General features: G+C 36.6%; 1 protein-coding gene across 2 annotated transcripts in view; it reads right to left on the bottom strand.

Annotated features, from left to right (window-relative positions):
• rap1gap2a (RAP1 GTPase activating protein 2a) overlaps window positions 1-21,725 on the bottom strand; it is an 84,299-nt gene that overhangs the window by 41,400 nt on the left and 21,174 nt on the right. For both annotated transcript variants that reach the window (XM_081370665.1, XM_081370664.1), the window contains one exon: window positions 18,218-18,253. Coding sequence is in view for 1 of the 2 variants with exons in the window: in XM_081370664.1 (XP_081226790.1) it covers window positions 18,218-18,253 (36 nt within the window). In the remaining variant the exon portion in view is untranslated. The remainder of the gene's footprint in view (window positions 1-18,217; window positions 18,254-21,725) is intronic.

The following is a 21,725-nucleotide window of genomic DNA, read 5'->3' as shown; positions in this document are numbered from 1 at the left end:
CTGTTTCCTAAGTAAAAGCTTCTGTTAGTGCTGAGGTGAAAAAACTCAAAAGTAAGATCATACTGCTCAGGGTAGTTACATAGCTATATGTATGTAACATATTTCACTGTTTGCTAAGCAATGTTAGTTTAATTTAATATTGAAACTTTTTTCCAGTAAAAACTTGCTGCACTGAAGTAAACAAGACCATGGAGGTTTAGAAAAACAATGTTACAAACAGACTTATATTAGACAATAAAATCCTAGCATAAAGAATGTTAGACAGAATTAACTTATCCTGAAATAACATTAGACAATACATAAATATATTAGCCGATTACATCCTAGCATAATTAGCATTAGCTAATAATATTGTAGCAGGAATAAAAATGGCAAATAATATTCTAGCTTTAATATTAGCCAAAATCCTACAGCATACACAACATTTGCCAATGATTTCCTTGCATAAACAATGTTAGCCAATAATATCTTAACATATGTAATTAGCCAATATCCTAGCATAAAACAACTTTATCCAATATTGTAGCATAAATAACATTAGCCAATAACATCTTTGCGTACAAGATATTAGTCAATTGTCACATAGTATTAGTCAATATCCTGGCATAAAAAGTTAGCAAATAATATCCTAGCACATAACGTTTGCAAACATGGGTTATCCAATCAAATCCCAAATGATAAAAGCAATTCTCGTCTACACTATTTCCCACTCAACATTGTTTCATTCAGAATTATTATTATTATATGTGTTAAAAAAACAAAACAGCTGTGTTAAAGAGAAAATGAAGGCGACTAACACTGAACCAGACTACTGGAACACAAGGTTTTAAGGTTGCCATCAATCCGGTTTCTGCCTCAAGCTCACACATACTAAATTCATCAAAATGAAAGTACAGTAGATAGGTCTATTAGCCAGCCAAGATAGAAATGCATTGACGTTGTGTGAAGAATGAGACTAGACAAGACAAGACAAGGTGACTGAGAGAGCAGCTGAGTATAAATCCAAGCCAAACACTACAGACAGAAATAGCAGAGCACCGCACAGGAGAAACATGTGGCCCTGGAGCCAAGCCCAGCCAAGCCAGAGCTCCTTAATGAGCACTATATCAGTGTGTGTTTATACACTTTCACACTAACACACAAGCTCTCATACAAAAAGATAGGGTCATTCACAATCTCTGAAACACACACATACTGGCAGCCACTTACAAACACACTCTTGGACCACAGCATCTTACTAATATAATTAGCTTTATGGGAACATAAAGGGAACTTTATGGGAACTTTCTTGTGAAGGGGTATATTTTTGTGATAATGGCCTGCTGACTGTACAATATCCAGATAATTTTATGGTTACTTATTAAATAAATACTAAATAAATGGACATGAAATATCGATTTGAACCGAAATAATTTTCTTTTACGCAAGATGAAAGCGTCTGTGGCAGTGTTGTTATTGTCATCTAAAACTAAAACTATTAAAAAGTATTTTTGTTTATTGAAATAAAGCTTAAATTAAATAAAAAATATATACCTAAAAAAAACTTAAACAAAAATTAGAAATGGTGCCTTGGAAAGAAACCAACCCAGTTATTCACTGGAAATATGTGCCTATGGCGGCATTTCTGCAAAATTATATTCTGTTGATATTATATTTCACAAACAATTGAGGTGAAATGTCACAAACAAATCAAACAAAAGTAATTGCGATAGCTCAACAAATGTTTTGAGTGGTTTTCCAAAATTCAACTAAAATGCAACTTTTATTGACTTCTGCAGTCTCAAAATTATTCAACCCCTTCATGGCAAGCATCTTTAGTACTTAAATACTTCTTCTGCAACCAAGTCTTGTTGAAATTTGAGGTATGCTTGGGATCATTGTCCTGTTGGAAGGTCCACACACACACAAGCTTCAGGTTCCTCCTTTAACTTTGAACCTGAAAACTATGCTTCCAATGGTGTCTCTTGTAATATTTAGTGCTATGTTTTTGTATCCTGTTCCTTGTTTTTGAAGGGCGATGATATCTTCTCTTAACTTTTCGGATCATTCTTTTGACTTTATCTAAATTTCTAACATGCAGTCAAACATGACACTCAACAAACCTAGCCAGTTCAGATATTTCATGTGTTCTAGCTCAAGCACACCTGCTGCAACTAATTAAGCCCTTGATTAGTTGCTTCAGGTGTGATTGAAACAACACTTGCAGATTTGTGCTGATGTTAGGGATTCTATTCAAGGGGTTGAATACTTTTGAGAAAGCAGAAGTCATTAAAAGTTGCATTTTCAGTTGAATTTTGAGAAACCACTTGAAACAATTGTTGTGTTGAGCTATTTCAATTACTTTTGTTTGATTTGTTTGTCTGTACATTTTGCCAATAAACCTGATTTGCAAAAGGGATTGAATATTTTCGATCACAACTGTATATATCACAGCAGTTAAAAAATTACAGGTTTTGTTAATGGCATTAAAAGGTTAAACTATCGCATTTGAAATAACATACCACCTACACTAAATCCTACCCTAGGATTCACGGGACTCATACCAGAGCACTCCACATCACAAGTGCACTACTACAAGGTGATCTACTAAAGCAAGTTTACTACATTAGAAAAGGCAAACATATGGAGCTGGTTATTTGATGCAAATTTCAAAATGTATAGGCTAAGTTTACAAATAGGTAAAAACAATTTGAGGTCATAACATAGTTTTGTGCAAGGAACCGTGTGAAAATAAGCCCTTATTAATAACAATATGCATCCATAATAAAAATTTGTGTGAAAAGGAATAAAGGTTGTTAGCACTGTACTGCCTCTAGTGTTCATTTCAGCTGGAAACTGAAACTTATGGAAAGATAGTAACATGTTTCTTATTGGCCAAGGTGAGGTATGTCATTCTGCGATGATGACAACCCTCTATCATAATGTCTGTCCAAGGCCAGGCACTCAATTTACGACTGTGGGTTTTTTTTTTTGTTTTTTTTTCAAACATGATTTAGGATCAAGCTGTCATCACTTAAATCTTCTTGGATCATGTCCCAATGAATGAATGTATTTAAAGACTGATTTGAATAAAATATAGACTACAGAGCACTCATAATCACATACATTAAAGAGATTAGGCCTAATATTTTCACTGTACATGTTTGTGTTAAAAGATTGTAATGCTATTATTAACAGTCAAGGTTATTTCAAAGTGTATGTGCTCTTGGCATTGCATATAACAATGTTCAGACAAGTCTAAATGAAATGAGACAGTAAAGTCCTGACATGTGCTCAAATTTACTGTAATGACATTTGAAAGACAAAAATAAATAAATAAAGAGGACATGAATATTAATTTTTAAGTTAACTTGAGTATATAAACTGTTCTATTATGTCTATAATGCATCATATGTTATGTTGGGTTGCCCTAGAGTACTGTTATGGCACTGCACTTGTGTTTCTGTTATTACTTTGAAGGTTAATAAAGGTAATTTACCTCTGTTCTAAGAACAGCGGGTCCAAAGGTAATATCCGAATGAAGGTCTTCTTCATTCTCTACGGCTTTGCCTCAATATGCTTTCTGTGACTGTACTTGTTACACCAGTCGACTGTTTGCACAGTCACTTTGGTCCAAAAGCATCTGCAAATTGAGAAAATGCTAATTTTATGGAAATTAAAGCTCGATTTGAGGGTGACCTTTGCAAATGTCATTGATATGTGGCACGATAACTTCTACGGAGAAATTTTGAGACAGAATTAGTGTCAAAAAGGTGTCAAAGGCTTCATTTTCTAACATCTAGGTAGTTGGTCGCCTATTTTAAGTCTCAATCTACAGTATCAGATGTCAAAAACTATGCTGTAAGCCAACGTTGGTAAGCAGAATAACAACTGTGTGATAACAAAGAGCTCTTTTATTGTTTCTTGATCTCTTGAAAACACATTTATAACAACTTCCTTCCACTTTACAGAATAACCGCAGTCCCACTGGGCTGAGTGAAGGATTGGTCACCTGAGGTACACTGAGTGACATCATGAAACCGATCCCTCCTGGCTCATGCCACAACGACACAGAGATTAAAACCTGGGGAATAAAAAAGCTCTCATCTGACGTCTATCAGCTTCCAGGCAAACCCCCGAGGAGCTGTGTTTTTCACACACCGCTATGCTCTGAACTATGGAGCACAAGAATCTCATCGTCACACCTGATCATTGTATGGGAGTTTCAAACTTCATCTTTGAAAAAAGAAATCGTCACTATAATTATTAAGACCTCTCTGCTCCGACACAGGGCACCCGGGACACTGGCCGACAGATCATCTATCATTTGCAAATGTCTGCACCCTGTAGATAGGAAATATGACAGGCTGTCTGGAGGTTAACGTGACAAATCTTTCACTTATAGAAGTACTGAATCCCTGAGAAGAGATAAATCTGTGACAGGGAACTTGGTAAATGAGTATTATCCCATAAACGAGCATCCAATCGAGGATTATGACAGGTATATGATGATGAAGGTATGTGGAATCCAGTTATTAGATACTTTTTTCAGTGTTCTTTTTTCCCAAGCTCGTTTTTTTTTTACTTTTGGGTGACCTCTGTCATCATCAAACACTTTAATAGCACTAATATTTTAATAATATAAGAAATATTTAGCAGATTTCAAAGGGAAAATCCATCTTTCACGTTTTCATTTTCAATTTCAATATACACTATGTTCAAATGTTCGAGTCAGCAAGGATGTACTAAATTGAATCAATTGTGACAGTGAGGACTTTTACACAGTTACAAAAGATTTATATTCCAAATAAATGCTGTTCTTTTGAAGTTTCTATTAATCAAAGTAATCTGAAAAAAATTATCACAGCTTCCGCAAAAACAATTTGGGCAGCACAATTGTGTTCAACATTCATAATAATAATAAATAAAAAGTTTCTTGACCACCAAATCAGAATAATTTGAGAGTGAATGCAGCTTTTGTGAGCACAAGACTTCAAAAACATTAACAAAAATCTTACCTGCTCCAAACTTTAGAAAGGTATACTATGTCTAAATTTAAAACTATTCATTTTATATTTGTGTATTCCACTTTTTTTACACAAACTATAATATAAATATAATTACCATTAATATATAAAAAAAACATAATTATCAGTACATCCCTTTAGTTAACATCATCCGTTATTAGTGACATCTATGGTGGCTGAGAGGGCTCAATGCGCTGCAACAGAAGAAAAGACATGCAAATTAAGAAAACGTCTTCATCAGTTGTGCAACACATGTGTGCTCCAAATACTCACAACACAACCAAATACAGAAACGCGCTACAAAAGTTCACAACACAACCAAATACAGAAACGCGCTGCAAATAGCACAGAACACAACATAAATGTTTTCAGGGGACCCCAATAAGTGACGAACCCGGCTGGGACACGCTTATAGCTCAAAGTCTACTTTTTTATTGTATTTTGTAAACTTTTTTTTTTTTGCAAAATTTACAGAGATGACATGTTTATGACTTATAACTTTGTATACAGTATACAAAATGTATTAACAATATGTTCAATTTGAAAGGAGTAGGGCATAGGGCTGCTCACGAGCAATAAGCACGTCCCAGCCGGGTTCGTCACTTATTGGGGTCCCCTGAAAACATTTCCATTGTGTTCTGTGCTATTTGCAGCGTGTTTCTGTATTTGGTTGTGTTGTGAACTTTTGCAGCACGTTTCTGTATTTGGTTGGTTGTGAGTATTTGGAGCACACACGTGTTGTGAAATTGATGTTTTCTTAATTGCGGGTGTTTTTCTATTTGCATGTGTTTTCTTCAGTTAAGCTCTCTCGGCCACCGTAGGCATCAGTAGAAAGAGAGAGACATTTCAGACGACTTATAGAAAGACTAAACCAGTTTGGTTTAACGATTTTATTTGTTGAACGATTTTCAATACTTTTTCTCAAAGTCGAATAGCACAGTCTGGCATTGAAATCAATGTGCTGTGAATTCCTTATTAAAAATTTGGAGCAGATATAAAAGATGGTCTCTGAAATGCGCTACGACTGACGTTTCTCATCTTTATGCAGCTACTAATTGCTTAGCTGCCCTTCCGTGCTGGAAAAGCAGGTTATCATCTCCAATTAATTTGGCTCAAGAGACACGGAGTGCACCATTGTTCCACGGCAGCTCTATCAAAATAAGATTCTTTGAGTGAATGCACAGCTTTGCCTGAGTATTAAAAAGACTTCTGCATCTAATCTCTGTCCAATATTTCTCCCTTCTCTTTTCCTGTCTGTTTTTCTCTGGGCCAGACAGACAGAACGTTCCTCTTTTTTTTGCTCCGCCGTGATGCGTCCAGTCAACCAGACCCAGACTGATCTCCCCCTCTCCTCCTCCTCCTCCCAAACCCTTTCTTCCTCTTCTGCTGCAAATGTCATTTATTTAATTTAAGTCATAAATCAATTTGGTCCCATCCTTCTGTTTGTGGAGAGGGTTGACAAAGCTTGGTCTGACAATTGTTTAGCCCCTGCCCCGATCCCCTCAGAGAAGTGCGGATGTTTGCTAAAAGAGAGGAAGAACAACAGGATAGACTGAAAGGAGATGAGTAAATACCCGGCGATCGATATGATATACAGCGCAATATACCAATTCCACAGCCGTGAGGTTCCTATGTTGAAAAGTAACAGGTAAAATGGCAATAATAGCGACAAATAAGAAATTCACAAGCAAGCCAACTGATTTTCTCTCTCTCTGATCTGTGACGCAGACAGAAAGCAGATTGCAGATAGGAGGCACACTGAATCTTCTTTCATGCATATCTTATGTAAAAAGACAGAGTGAGAGAGATTGAAAAAGCGGGAACAAAGAGAAAAGGAAGAAGAGGACAACAGAGGTCAAAGTCAATTTAGCGAATATGATAGAAATTTGGGCATATCCTGTGTGTGGCTTGTGTCTCATTGGAAGGAGGCACGTTTTAGCCTTTATGCAACCTGGTCTTGCCTTCTCAGCCCTTCTGCTGTTAATGGCACCTTGCTTGTGCTTCTGATCCCGATATTTGGTATGGGCTCCAAAAGTGCAAATTTTACTGAATCGTAGGACTGCGCTATTAATCGTAATTGATTTTTTCGTTTTTGATTTTGGCTTCCAACGATTATGAAAACAAGATAATTAACGTGAAACAATTATTTTGCTGCCGCATACTGTCCCGTGCACCTTCCTTTCCTTTACAGCGGTACGCTTTCGTTTCTCCCTAAAAGCCCAAACTTGACATCCAAATCAGCCAAATAAGTCAGTGTTGTTAAATGCAGTCTACTGTTTCTAAACTGCGGGACGTGCTTGATATTAAACAGTGTTATTAAAAGCGTATTAAGCCACACAAGAGATCCTGTGCGAGCGCTCCGAGACGGGGTGGAACGTGCATAACCAAAGTATATTGTGGGCTTCAGATACACGCAAACAGTCAAATAGCCTAAACACAAATATGTCAAAAAGCCTCTTGATAAGTATCCTTGTAAACATAGTCGGTTATGTCTTAAGTGAATGTAAACACTGAGAAAGAACGCATGTGTAACAGTACATTGGATCCGTGCATTAGCTGTTAAAGTGACAGCAGCCTAATAAATCTGACGCAGTCATTATTGTTAATCAAACAACAAAAGACAAAGATAAAATCACTCACTGCTCTTGAATGAATAAACTGTAGTTTTAATAAGGATTAGTCTATATTTAAAGGTGCAATAGGTGATTTGGAAAATGTTAACTTTAGCCTGCTAGCATTGAAAGCATATGATCCCTTCTCCCTGCAATTTGCCGTCCAAAACACACGAACACGCACAGACCAGAAACGAGACAACTATTGGATTATATCATGTGTCTTTCACTAGTGAGAAAACTCACAGTAAAGTGAGTAACAGTTCTACAAAAACGAACGTAAACAACTGTTTGCCTGCCATTCTCGCTCTGTCTTGCTTAGACCGCTTAACATAGTGATTCCAATCAGGATATGAGACTTTCAACCAGGATAATAAAAAAAATGTCTGTAGAGAATCACCTATTGCACCTTTAATTTATACAGCAGTGTTATTTTACATTTGATTACTTTATTCAATTTCAGTTGTAGGGTATTACTTATCTGAATACCACTGTTAGTACAGCTTCCTGAAAAACCTATTAACCTATTCGTTTTTGCAGAAGTATTGATAATTGTGAAATTTCACTGACATTTAAAATTACTCATATCATGAAATATGACTTATGAAATATTACTCATATCAATTTTAGGCAAAATAATCACGATTATGATTTCTGCCATAATCGAGCAGCCCTACGGATCGGGTATCGGTCGGGACCAACCCAAGTGCGATACTGTGCATTCACGGTTGTTACTGTTAAGATCTACAAAAGGCAAAAATAGCTCCATTCAATAGATTAATGTGAAGGACAGATGAATATTTACTTCGCAAAATTAAAGCTCATGGAAAATCTTCCTTCGCTGCGGCTGTCAGTCATTCTCAGTATTCAAACAGCGCGTTGCGTTCAGTTACGACAGTCAGCATGGTAAAAATCTCTACGAGATAATTCAATATCCCCATTATTATACTTGATCTGTAGGTAAAGGTCTGTGGATTTGCAAAAAAATTACTTTATCCGGCTGGAGTTTATTGCTGTTCATTAAATGATGTGGTGAATGATGTGGTGAATGTGATTAATGACTCACTACCAGTCTTTTAGATAACAACGCTGGAGTAGAGAGGACTATGAATTGGCATTGTGCGCACTGTGACTGGAATTTAATACTATGAAGAAACAAATGCTCAATAAACTGCTGAATAAATATAATATATAATATACTAGGACATCTCTTCTCTTTGTGCCCTGAACTTGAATATGGAGAACAAAGCGTTGTGAATCCATGTTGCTTTAAACACATTATTCTGCACCCAAATAATCATTAAATATCAAATAATCTGCATAATCATAAGTGGTTTGTGCAGGTCTGTATTGGAGTCTTTAATATTATTAGCCTACAGTTTTGTGCACTGAAAGATTAGTGAAAGCCTATATATTTGTTCTGTTGTATCTATAATATCTTGTTGCATTAGCTGTGCAACACAATTGAAATAAACTTTTAATTTTATATTATTTATTTTCTTAAATATAATATTTCACATTTTTAGATTTATATATACATCTTGTGAATTGTTTAGATGTATATAAATGTAAATCTAATAAATTGTTTTTCACAAATGTTTTTTTTAATACAAGTAGTAATTTGTCATTTATTTTTTTATTTAGATTTTACCATATTTAGCTAGCTTTATTTTTTCCCTCTAAATTATGTTTCACTAAATGCTTAGATTTCACAAAACGTTTTCTAGAAGTACTTTTGCTGCTGAATTATTCACTCACCTACTTGATAATATATTTTTGTGTTGTAGATTGATTTTTTATTTGTTTGTTGTTTTTCGCTATAAAAAAGTAGTGTGTATTTAGTGGAATGTATTTAACACATAAAAGATTAATCATCAGTTCCACACAAACAGAGGTAGATATATTCTACAATGATCAAGAAAATACAGCACTGGTTTTGGATCGGCATCGGCCGATATTCAGTATTCAGATATTCAGAATATCGGAATCAGATCGGTTATGAAAAAATAGTATCGTTGTATAATCTCCGATAGAAATGCATAAATGTGTTTCAAGTAGATGCACAATATAACGGTTATCTGTCAATGTTACATATTTTTTCTCATTTGTCAGCAGGGACGGACTTTATTGACAAGTGAGGTAAGCGGCCGCTTATGGCCCCAGGGAATCAGGGGGCCTTGACAAATACCCAGAAGTCTATATAAATAATATATATCGTAAAAATTGTCACATTTTATATTCAGGATATGATCATCAAAGTTTTAACGTTATTATTATATCCGCAAGAACCTGCTGTGGAAGGGACACAGCAGTTCTCATTTGCTTGAAAAAAGAGAACATCTTTTCATGAGAAGAGAGCTGGTGGTCTCAAGGAGTAAAAGTTCTTTATTTTATAATATTTACTATACATTATATATATCGTTACTATACATATACATACACACATATATATATATATATATATATATATATATATATATATAGATAGATAGATAGATAGATAGATAGATAGATAGATAGATAGATAGATAGATAGATAGATAGATAGATAGACACACTCACCTAAAGGATTATTAGGAACACCATACTAATACTGTGTTTGACCCCCTTTCGCCTTCAGAACTGCCTTAATTCTACGTGCCATTGATTCAACAAGGTGCTGAAAGCATTCTTTAGAAATGTTGGCCCATATTGATAGGATAGCATCTTGCATTTAATGGAGATTTGTGGGATGCACATCCAGGGCACGAAGCTCCCGTTCCACCACATCCCAAAGATGCTCTACACTCTAAAAACTAATTCAGAGGACCTTTAGTCATTACTTAAATATATATATATTGTTGTGAAATAAAAAATCAAGTTCTGAGATACTGTTAGACTTTTTACTTGTAATTGTTATTTTATTGAGCTGGGATGACACACAAATTATGCCTATTGATTAAACATACTATCATGACTTGTCAGAGTTTAACATTTTCAGTTGATCAAAAATTCATTTAATTTTAAGTTCTGTTAATGTAAAAAACAATTTGATGACGTGTAAACGGTCCACAGTTACCGTGTGTGCATGTTCAAGGCCACAGCTGAAACTCGCTGAAGCGTAATGTGGTGAATGGTAAGTAATTTTATGCTTACACATATTCGCATTCGCTCAGGATTCTGTTGGTGATAGCCTACTGTAACCGAATACCGAAATCTGGAAGTCCTTACTCTGAAATTTGAGCAGTGTTGATAGTAGGCTATACGTTAGTCTGTGTGCCGAGGTAAAGTTGGCTAGTAGCTACGCTATTTGTTCAGATACTTTGCTCAAAACAAGTCGGTGTTATGTAGGGCCCTATGAATTCCGTTTTAGTTTTCCAAATTTTGTTTTTATTGTTTACAATTGTGACAGGCGCCCGCGCATTTTACTGAGAGGACGAGCAGAGAGAGAGAGAGAGCGAGAGAGACCCTCCTCCGGCCGCGCGCGCGCGCTCTCTCACAGTCTTCAAACTGTCTTGTTCTCCCTCCCTTCCTCGCGCATATTAACGTTAATCAAAACTGATATTACCATCAAAATCAATAGAGAATTGACACGAAGGTAATAGGTCGGAAGACCGAAGTTTCACGTGAAGCATTCAGAGATTTTTTCCCCTTAGCTACCGCTGGGTGTTAATTGTACTAAAATAACGTTGCCTTATCTTCTCTGAAAAGCGTTCCGCACATTCAGCTGACATAAACCACACTTTAAATAAACGAACGAAACCTATCCAGTGATGAAATGTTTTCTGTGTTCCTGTCCAATGACAGTGTAGTGACCATACATTTCAATTGAATGTTTGATTTGAAGTGATAAGTCGGCTATTGATTTCTAAGAAAATGTATGATTTACGTTGTATTAGAAAGGACATGGTAATACAGTTCATTTAAATCTTTTGAAAGGGAAATATATTAAAAGATGAATGTTACATGTATGTTTAAAAGAGTAATCAACTTCAAATAAAAACAAAAGGGCTCAACTTAACTCTTGCAGAGATCAACTTAATTATTAAGTTCATGTTACTTAGAAATGTGTTTTATTGTGGCCAAAAAAACTGCTTCACCTAACTTAAAACATTATGTTGGATCAACTTAATTACTTGCATTCATGTTGAAAATTATTAAGTTCGTGTTACTTAGAAATGCGTTTTATTGTGGCCAAAAAAAGTAATTATCCGTACTCAAAACATCGCTTTGAATTAATGTAATTCTGACAGCAGTCTTAACATAAAAATTCTAGTGGAAAACGTTAACATATTTTTTTTTTGACCCAATGTTTTATTTTTTAGAGTGTATTGAGTTGAGATCTGGTGACTGTGGGGGCCATTTTAGTACAGTGAACTCATTGTCATGTTCAAGAAACCAATTTGAAATGATTCGAGCTTTGTGACATGGTGCATTATCCTGCTGGAAGTAGCCATCAGAGGATGGGTACATGGTGGTCATAAAGTGATGGACATGGTCAGAAACAATGCTCAGGTAGGCCGTGGCATTTAAACGATGCCCAATTGGCACTAAGGGGCCTAAAGTGTGCCAAGAAAACATCCCCCACACCATTACACCACCACCACCAGCCTGCACAGTGGTAACAAGGCATGATGGATCCATGTTCTCATTCTGTTTACGCCAAATTATGACTCTACCATCTGAATGTCTCAACAGAAATCGAGACTCATCAGACCAGGCAACATTTTTCCAGTCTTCAACTGTCCAATTTTGGTGAGCTCGTGCAAATTGTAGCCTCTTTTTCCTATTTGTAGTGGAGATGAGTGGTACCCGGTGGGGTCTTCTGCTGTTTTAGCCCATCCGCCTCAAGGTTGTGCGTGTTGTGGCTTCACAAATGCTTTGCTGCATACCTCGGTTGTAACGTATGGTTATGTCAGTCAAAGTTGCTCTTCTATCAGCTTGAATCAGTCGGCCCATTCTCCTCTAGCATCAACAAGGCATTTTCGCCCACCGGACTGCCGCATACTGGATGTTTTTCCCTTTTCACACCATTCTTTGTAAACCCTAGAAATGGTTGTGCGTGAAAATCCCAGTAACCGAGCAGATTGTGAAATACTCAGACCGGCCCGTCTGGCACCAACAACCATGCCACGCTCAAAATTGCTTAAATCACCTTTCTTTCCCATTCTGACATTCAGTTTGGAGTTCAGGAGATTGTCTTGACCAGGACCACACCCCTAAATGCATTGAAGCAACTGCCATGTGATTGGTTGATTAGATAATTGCATTAATGAGAAATTGAACAGGTGTTCCTAATAATCCTTTAGGCGAGTATATACATATATCACATAGAAGTTATTATATGCTTATCATAATGTAAAGATGGATAAGTATGTCAAACTTTATCTGCATACATACTGTACAGTATACTCGTATAGTAAATTGTAATTTATGGCAAATCTCTTTATTGCTTATATGTTTACAAAATAAAAATGTATGTCCAGCTCTTATCTGCTAAATGTGACTATAAGATATTAAAATATTATGATTTTAGCTGCTTTGATACAAAAGGTGATATACAAAATTATTTGACTTGACTTTGTCTATAAAACATTTATACAGATATTTATCTATTGCAGATATTTCTAAAATAGTCTGTACAAATCGATATTTTAAATGTAATAATGTATACATTTAAGTAACTATATATACAGTATATTAGCACAAACCAATGAATAAAAATCTCCAATATTGACATCAACAACCAATTTGGTACTGATATATCATGCATCTTTAATATGCATCACAAATATTCATTACATTATATATTATCTTTGCATGGGAACAACTAAAGATGTAAACTCCATTGAGATAAATGGGAATGCTAACAGATAGTCATCTCTCTCTCCAGATATCATAGACCTCCTTGGTTGGTCACATGACCGGCATATACCTTGGGGGGCTTTAAGTGTGAATCCAGAGCAAAGACAAATGAAGCGAAAACAACTTTACTACACCATCCTCCACCTTCCCTTCTCCGTGTCTTTATCCTTCTTTCTCACCCTGATCCCTTTCGGAAACTCATCCTGTCCAGCACACACTCATCAAAATTCATTTTTCCAAGCTGCCTGACACCACTTCAACCAATAAAATGAGTCCTTGACACTCTTATCTTTCATGTCACTGAGGTGGTTTTTAATTTTCTACACACTGTACATGCACTCCAGGCTTTGAGACGTCAGCGGATTCTCGATGGATACGTGGAAAACGGACAGACTTGGGGCTATGAGATGAATTCAAATCAAAAGCTGACAGACAGTTCACCCGGTGAGTGTCACATCCCAGAAGGGCTATGTGGGATTTATTCATCCAATATCGCAGTAACCCCTCACATCTCAAGGACGTTCAGCCCTTAAGTGAAATCAATCAAGGCAAAAAAAAAACATAAAAGGACTAAATCTAAACGCGCCTTTAAGATCTCCGCTCAGGCCCGCCGGAGGTCTCTGTTAGCCCTCCTATTCAGACAGGAGAGAACCATGAGCTATCCTCCCAGTGGGCTCTAGGCTTCTTTATGGCCCTTAAAAGCCCCATTAAAATCAAGCTGCCAGATGGTGCCCTTATCAGAGCCGTCAGAACGTTGCAATGGGGGCAGAGTAGTAAATATTTGTCATGAGAGGAGGGCAGCTTCTTCTGAAGACAGATTTGTGGAGGAGTCATTGTTGTACATGAGTCCGCAACACTGCACGCCTTCTCGGACAAATTTTGGCGTTCGGCGTGTGTTTGTGTGAACGAGAGAAAGTGAGAAATGGAAAGGTCTGTAGCATCTGTAGCTGCGGGTCTAATAACAATAACACAAGCTGTCTCGGCTGAAGCGACGCCAAATGCCACTGTCATCCAAAACAGCTAAGAGGGGAATAGCCAAAATATTCCACACAGTCAAATTTCAGCGCTGTCAATCAGCACCAGATGTTTTCAAAGCTAATGAACACCGTAGCTTTCATTATGTTTGTCTTTCTCATGGCAACAAGGCCTCTCGTAGCCTGGAATGCTCTACTGTCGGTCTCTGATGTATTGCCACTCCATTGTCATGACCGTAGCCCACGAGAGATTGTTTCACATTGTCAACATGTTCTATTCTTCACCGCCTACAAATGATGCGACCCTCTTTCATTAAGTCACTCGTTCATAAAGAAAGACATTGAAATGATACTATTATGTTATATTATATAAATAACCACATTCTGAATTTCAGTTTCTACTGAAAGCCTTCACACCAAAAACCTGATAAATGAGTTTCGTTTCATTGTTTAATTTGAAATTCAACATAAAATCTATTACTGCATCTATTAAAATGGGTTGCAAACAACAAGTCAAACCCCAGTAATTCACTTTGTAAATTGAAATGACATTATTATTGAACCGAAACGAGTTGCAAACAGCAATTCAAACAGCAGTAATTTACTTTGTAAGTTCATAAGACAATAAATGTTATTTAAATTTAAATATTATTAGGCCTACTAATAATCGTATAGTAGTATAATTATTATTATATTTAATATTATATTATTAATTCATATATTATATTATATAATAATAAATAAAATCATAATAAATGTTGCATTATTACTATATGCTTGCATTAACAGGTAGTGCACAGTGCTTGCAATGTTAAATTCATGGCATGGTTCAATCCCCAGGGAACACACATAATGATAAAATGCAGACATGCGTGTAGTGTATGAATAAATATAAACACTGTCCTCTTGACAGAAGCAAAAATTCAAGAACACTGCCCTCTGGAGGACAATTACTGAAAAAAACATGGATCTCTGCTGCCCTCTAGTGCCAAACAAGTGTGAGAGCTCACTGAAACTTATAAAGATATTATGCAAGTGTATGCAAATTCTTCTCATAAATTACAAAAAAGGTCTAAATTGGTCCCAAGGCACAACGCAGGTTATTTTAATGAATAAACAGATTTTTAGTGTATAGAAAATTCACAGAGTTTTGGGGGAAAACAAGTGAGATTCATATACATATCCGTGAATGAATGACAGATGGATTAATTCATTAACATGTTACATTAAAAGGGCAAATAAAAATATTGCAGAAGGTCAGAGCAGAGATAAATTTATGCTCCTTGACATTTAACATTTTGGTAAGAAAGCAAACTCATCTCCATATACCGTCTGGAGTCGTGTGTGTTGTTGCTCTCAGTCTCTGTTCAGTGTAATGGGTAATTGTGGGTTTATGCTTCTAATTGTCTCCTGAAGGACTACAGGCATAATTGAGACAGCTGCAGATGTGGCTGGAGACACAGCGCCGTCTCAGAAGACACTGCATTGAGCAGTCGCACCGCTCTCAGATCAGCCCTACATACTCCCCTGATACACAGCAATGACTCAGTCTGAGCGCTCTCAGTGGTCTTTTCAGTCTAAACAGCCCATTTCAAGTCTCACACAGCAGAAGGTTTCAAGGGCAGATCGCTGACCCAGGACCAAATTAGTTTATAGATAAAGGACAACAGTCTTTCAGAGTCGCTTTTTGTCACCGCCGTCAGCCATTCACAGCACCCTGTAGAACAGGCTGTTGGGTCCAATATTAGATCGTTATGGGGGAGATAATTAAATCACAGTACTGGGGATGGGATCAATTGTGACAGCTGTTACAGCTCTTCAGGCGTTGTCTCATTTAGGTGTCAGATGTTTCACCTCCAGTCCTGCATCAAGACAGCAATCTAACTTAATTCCCTGTTAAACTGGGCATTTATGGTTTACGTAAACACGTGTTTTAAGCATTTTTTAAGAAAGAAAGGAAGAACCAAATTGAAATTGGAAATATACCATTCTCACATAAGAAAAATCACAATCGAGAACCCTTTAATATCTTTTGCTTTGTTAAATTGTTTCTCCTAGGTAGAAGATTAAAAAGAGGTCAGTTGGAGACTATTACTTGAACTACTTGAAGATATTTCACAAGTTTCAAAAGAGATATCAAGAACGTCTCATGCTGTGCTTGGACCACTTGCAAGATAATCAGCAAAAGAGCTCAATATGAACTCAAAAAACATTTTTCATTAAATTCTTACACTATCTATCCTATGCAATCTACATTCATTTTTTAGCTCTTACTGTGTCAATAGTCTGAGGAGAAGCATCAGATATAAAACTGACTTTTAAATGAGACCTAATTGAGATCCGTTAGGTCTCCCAAAGGCATCAAAATGCAACCTATTAACATTTTGTTTTTCTGTGATCTCTCTTAAATCAGAAATGGATACTCTCATTTACATCTTTTATATAAATATAAAGCATTTATATTCATTAAAACAGATTACACTACCGTGCACTAGTTTGGGATAAGTAAAATGTTTTTAATGTTATTGAAAAACGTCTCTAATGCTCAACAAGGCTCCATTTTGATAAAAAAATACAGTGAAACCTGCAATGTGAAGTATTATTACAATTTAAAATAACTGTTTTCTATTTTAATATATTTTAAAATCTGATTGATTCCTGTGACGCAAAGCATCATTACTCCAGGCTTCAGTCACATGATCCTTTAGAGATCATTCAAGAAACATTTCTTATTACCAACGCTGAGAATGACACAAGTGCAAAACAGAATATGCAAACGCAACATAAAATACTCAAAACTCAAGCAGAAACCAGAAAAACTCACCAGATTTTGCGAGGCATCTTACACGTTGAGAGGTGCACCCAAAATACACGGCTCTCTCCTCTCAGGCTCTCTATTTCAGCCTCTCCCTCTCTGTCCTTCCATTTCTAAAGCATATTCACATAACACTAAGCTTTATTGAATAAACAAAAGCACCTGCATAAACAGGCAGACACACAGGCCCTAATTATGCTGTTCCTCTAATGTGGCCCTGTCCTTCAGGTGGAGAGAGCCGACCATTCACTTTGTAGTTGCAGAAGCGATGGGGGGAAATCATTGGTTAGATTCTGCCCGACAAAGCACAGCCCCACATAGACAACGCGCCCAGACACACCAACCTGTTCTAATACACACACACACATTTTTTTTAAGTCCTTGCATTGTTAACTCATTTCCATGGAGACCAAAATAAATAGTAAGCAGCGACATCAGGAATTGTTATTCGTGACAGAAACACACACAGAGACACACAAGACGAAATGTGACATGACTAAATCTGGAGGTATATAGTATACTGATAAAATTGAGCATGCTGTCCTTCTCACACACAAATACAAGCTCAAAGACCACCTGTGCTAATCCACAGCGGGGGGCTTTGATGTCGGTCCGTTTCTGTCTATACCGAGCTCACGATTATTGCCTCCACTCCTCCACTCGCCTCTCTTTCATCCCCGTCTCTCGATAGACACTTGAAGATAGACACTTATAGGTTGAGACGTTCATACAGAATAGGCATGTGTGAAGATCTCACACCAAAGACTTCACACAAAGTAAGATTAGCATGGGCACGGGGAGCGAAATGATTGCTGGATCAATGGTAGATGTATTGACTGAGTATTCATGCGTGTCATTAAGACAGAGATTTAGATTGATCGAGTTTATTCGGCATACACATACACATACACATACACATACACATACACATACACATACACATACAATACATACACAGAGACTCACCGGCTTCTCAGGGCGGCAATGCCGGACTTGTCAATCCTGTAGAGCAGGAGAGAAAGAGAAAGTGAGAAAAAAATTACTCAATTAAAAAAATAAAAGACCAAAATCATCAATACACCCTTTGAAACAATAAGCTACACCTGCTTTTTAACCTAAAAATACATGGTATATTCCCGAAAAACAGGAATGCACTAAAGCCATAAATGCTGTCAGTATGTAAATTGTCATATTCGTCCAACACAAAATCTTAATGCCAATTCTAATAATGAAAAAAGTCCCAAAATTTATTTTTGATAATTTGGCCCTAATTCTGTCAACTTTTACTCAACTACATGTCATTTCAAACCTGTGTGATGCCCCAAAAAGGACAAAAACACTGTAAGAGTATCATAAAAGTGGTCTGTATGACTTCCCTTATACAAAAAAAAAAGTTTATTCAAGTGTGATATTAGTATACTTCTTTTATATTAAAAAACAAGAAAGGATACTTTCAGTACACTGCTTATGTACTTCTCATACTTCACTTAAAATTTCACTTAAGTATATACTTGACTTATACTGATTGAAAAGTTTAAGTCAATTTGGCTTATACTTGTACTCAGTCTTTTGATCGAGATATTCTATTTCACATAGATTTACATACTGTCTTATAAACTTACATGTTCAAGTTTATATAACAAGTCAGCTTTGTGTAACAAAGTGCAAAAATAATACATAAATAGTCAACTATAAGTATGATGTTAAGTTCACTTAAAGAGAAATTACAAATATACTTGCAGTATAAAACTACTAAACTAGTAGTTTACTGAGAATACACTTCAAAGTATACTTTCATAAATTAAATAATATGTTTTAAGTATTTATATCAGTATAAATATGTTCACTTGTAGAAGGCTATAGTTGCAGAACAAACGAAAAACAAAGTTTACTACTTAAATGTATACTATACACTAAAAAGTGGGCCAATTTATTCGAAAGCACACTAAAAAAAAGTTCCAGCCATAAATGTTTAAGTACAAACAACTTGGATGTTTAAGCTATGTTTAAGGATGTTAAGTTATTAAAAATGTATTTAAAAAGTTGAAAATTGTTTAACTTATTTTGATGAGTTAAAGCAATGTAAAACCATGTTGTCAAAACTTATTGATCATAGAATTTTGTACAGTGTAGTATTGAAATAGTACACTTACAAGTATACTACTAGTACATTGATACTAGAATGTTACTACATAAAGTATACTTAAAATATACTTGAACTTGACTTAAGTATACTTAATAAAATTACTACAATTTAAGTCATATTTTACTAAACACCTTGCCCTTTGGTGCAGCAGGATAAACATCTGTCAAAATAGGTTTTGTGTTTCACAAAAGAAAGACAGTCATATGAGTTAAGAATGATTTAGCAAATACCCTCTAAAAGCTGTTGTGCTAGGTGGGAGATGCAGGTTTGAATCGGGCTTCTCCGTGTCAACAGGTATAGTATATAAATTGATAATTGCTAAATCGGATGAAATGGTCTGTCTATGACCTTGGATGAGTATTTACTCCTATTTGATTTGTTTCTCTGTTCAAATCTATTTTTTGTGTAATTCTACTGAGGCCGAATTACTGCCATTAGGCCTGATGTGGAGAACAGCATGAGGTTTATCATTTCAGCTAAATGAGTGATGAGCCAAACACATGCTGGTAATTTGCCGGCACAGAGAAAGTTTACATTTCTGTTTCACATGCAAAAAACAAAACAAACAAAAAAACCTTGCAGACATACATCAACAGTTTCGGAGAACCGTTTAAGGACATTTCAAACATTTTGTCCATTTGAACGTGTGAACATTTACAGCCCAATGACGAAAGAGAGATGTTCCATTCCATTCAGAGAGTCAACCATCAATCATTCACCTTTACCTGCAGCACACACAACTGGATACATTAGAATGCAAAAGAAGAGTTGACTTATTCATTTTCTCGAAGAAACAAGTCCACTGTGCCTTACGTTAGCTTCCCTATTTATCAACCCGAAACTGAAGCGACTAAATGTAGATAAATGTGTATTTATAAAGAAAGTCAGCGACCTTCACAGCAGCAGGCAAAAAGAAACCAGTTTTGCAAGTCAGATTTTTTATTTGACTGTATTTTGATTAACTGTCTCACTGAAACATGCTCTCTACAATGAAATTCATATTACTCGGCGCAGCCAGTGACACTCACGTAAGCAAAGGTGTGAGATATGAAAGCTGGTATCGTCACGGTCCCCAGTTGTGACGCAGCCATCTAATCAGTGTGTATTGTTGTCAGATACGACAAGCTTTGTCACTGTGCGTCACTATCATTACATCAGCACTGGCCCACCACAAAGCACAGAGGTAGACCACCATTAAAACCGCAACAATCTGCATGCTGTACATTGTGCACTGTATAACATGAAAAGAGGTGACGCTAAAAGGTTGGCACCACTTTTGTTCTCTTAGCTTTAACTTAAAGGTCCCACGACATGCTATTTTTTGTAGGCTTTAATATAGGCCTTAGTGGTCCCTAGTACTGTATCTGAAATCTCTTTTCAAAAATTCAGTCTCAGTGCAGAATTATAGCCACTATAAGCCAGTCCCAGAATGAGCTTCCTTCAGACAGGCCGTTTCGGTGTCTGTAGCTTTAAATACTAATGAGGAGGAGAAAGGCGGCGCAAGGTGGGTGTGGCCTTGACCATCTGCGGCAACGGTAGACCATGCATGTTTACATTGGATATATTGCAATGGCACGGAGACACGCAGTCGTTCAAGCATTTCAGTTTGATCCAGATGGAGAAGCAACGGATGAAGAAGTTGCAACTCAGCGGCTCCAGCAGGACGTTTCCGAATGGTTAGTTTAAAATATTATGTCTGGATACGGTACTTTATTCGGATGGTTTACAGTTATTATCATGTAGCTAACGCTAACCTACTGTTGGCTTTTCATGAGAGATCTGTAACATCTGTAATTTATCTTATTACAATTACATCATCAAGCTCTGCGATCTTGCAATGCGGATATCGCGCGCGCCGTATAACCAACAGGAAAACGGTTATCCAAATAACAAAGAAGTGTACAACACTCGCGTTACAGTGTGTATTCACACACATAAACTGCATAGCTGCATAGCTAATGTGACAGCCACATTCTACGTGTAACAGTCTAGGCAAACATAAACAGTAAAGCAACACACTTATATATCATTAGTTGACTTACTGTTCCGAGGTGTGTAGCTGAGCCAAAGAGATAGATCCAGACTTTAGTTTCAGACGTTCAGCAAGCCCAGCTCTGTATTGACCCTTCGGTGTTCATTTGTACATCCAATTATTGAGCAATTGTTATGCTTCGCTCGCTCAAAAGCCATGATATCTCTCGTGGACAAACTAAAATCGCGCGCGCGCGTTCCTACTTCCTTCCTAGCTCATTTTCTCATGGGCGGAAAATATTCTCTGGGCGGGCAAAGCAGAGACAGGGGAGGTAACATTCCTCCTTATAACGTCAC

The sequence above is a fragment of the Scardinius erythrophthalmus genome (genome assembly GCF_964197995.2).
Source record: "Scardinius erythrophthalmus genome assembly, chromosome: 7".
NCBI lineage: Eukaryota > Metazoa > Chordata > Actinopteri > Cypriniformes > Leuciscidae > Scardinius > Scardinius erythrophthalmus.
Note: the sequence above shows the minus strand (reverse complement) of the source record. Positions and strands in the feature narration are given on the sequence as shown.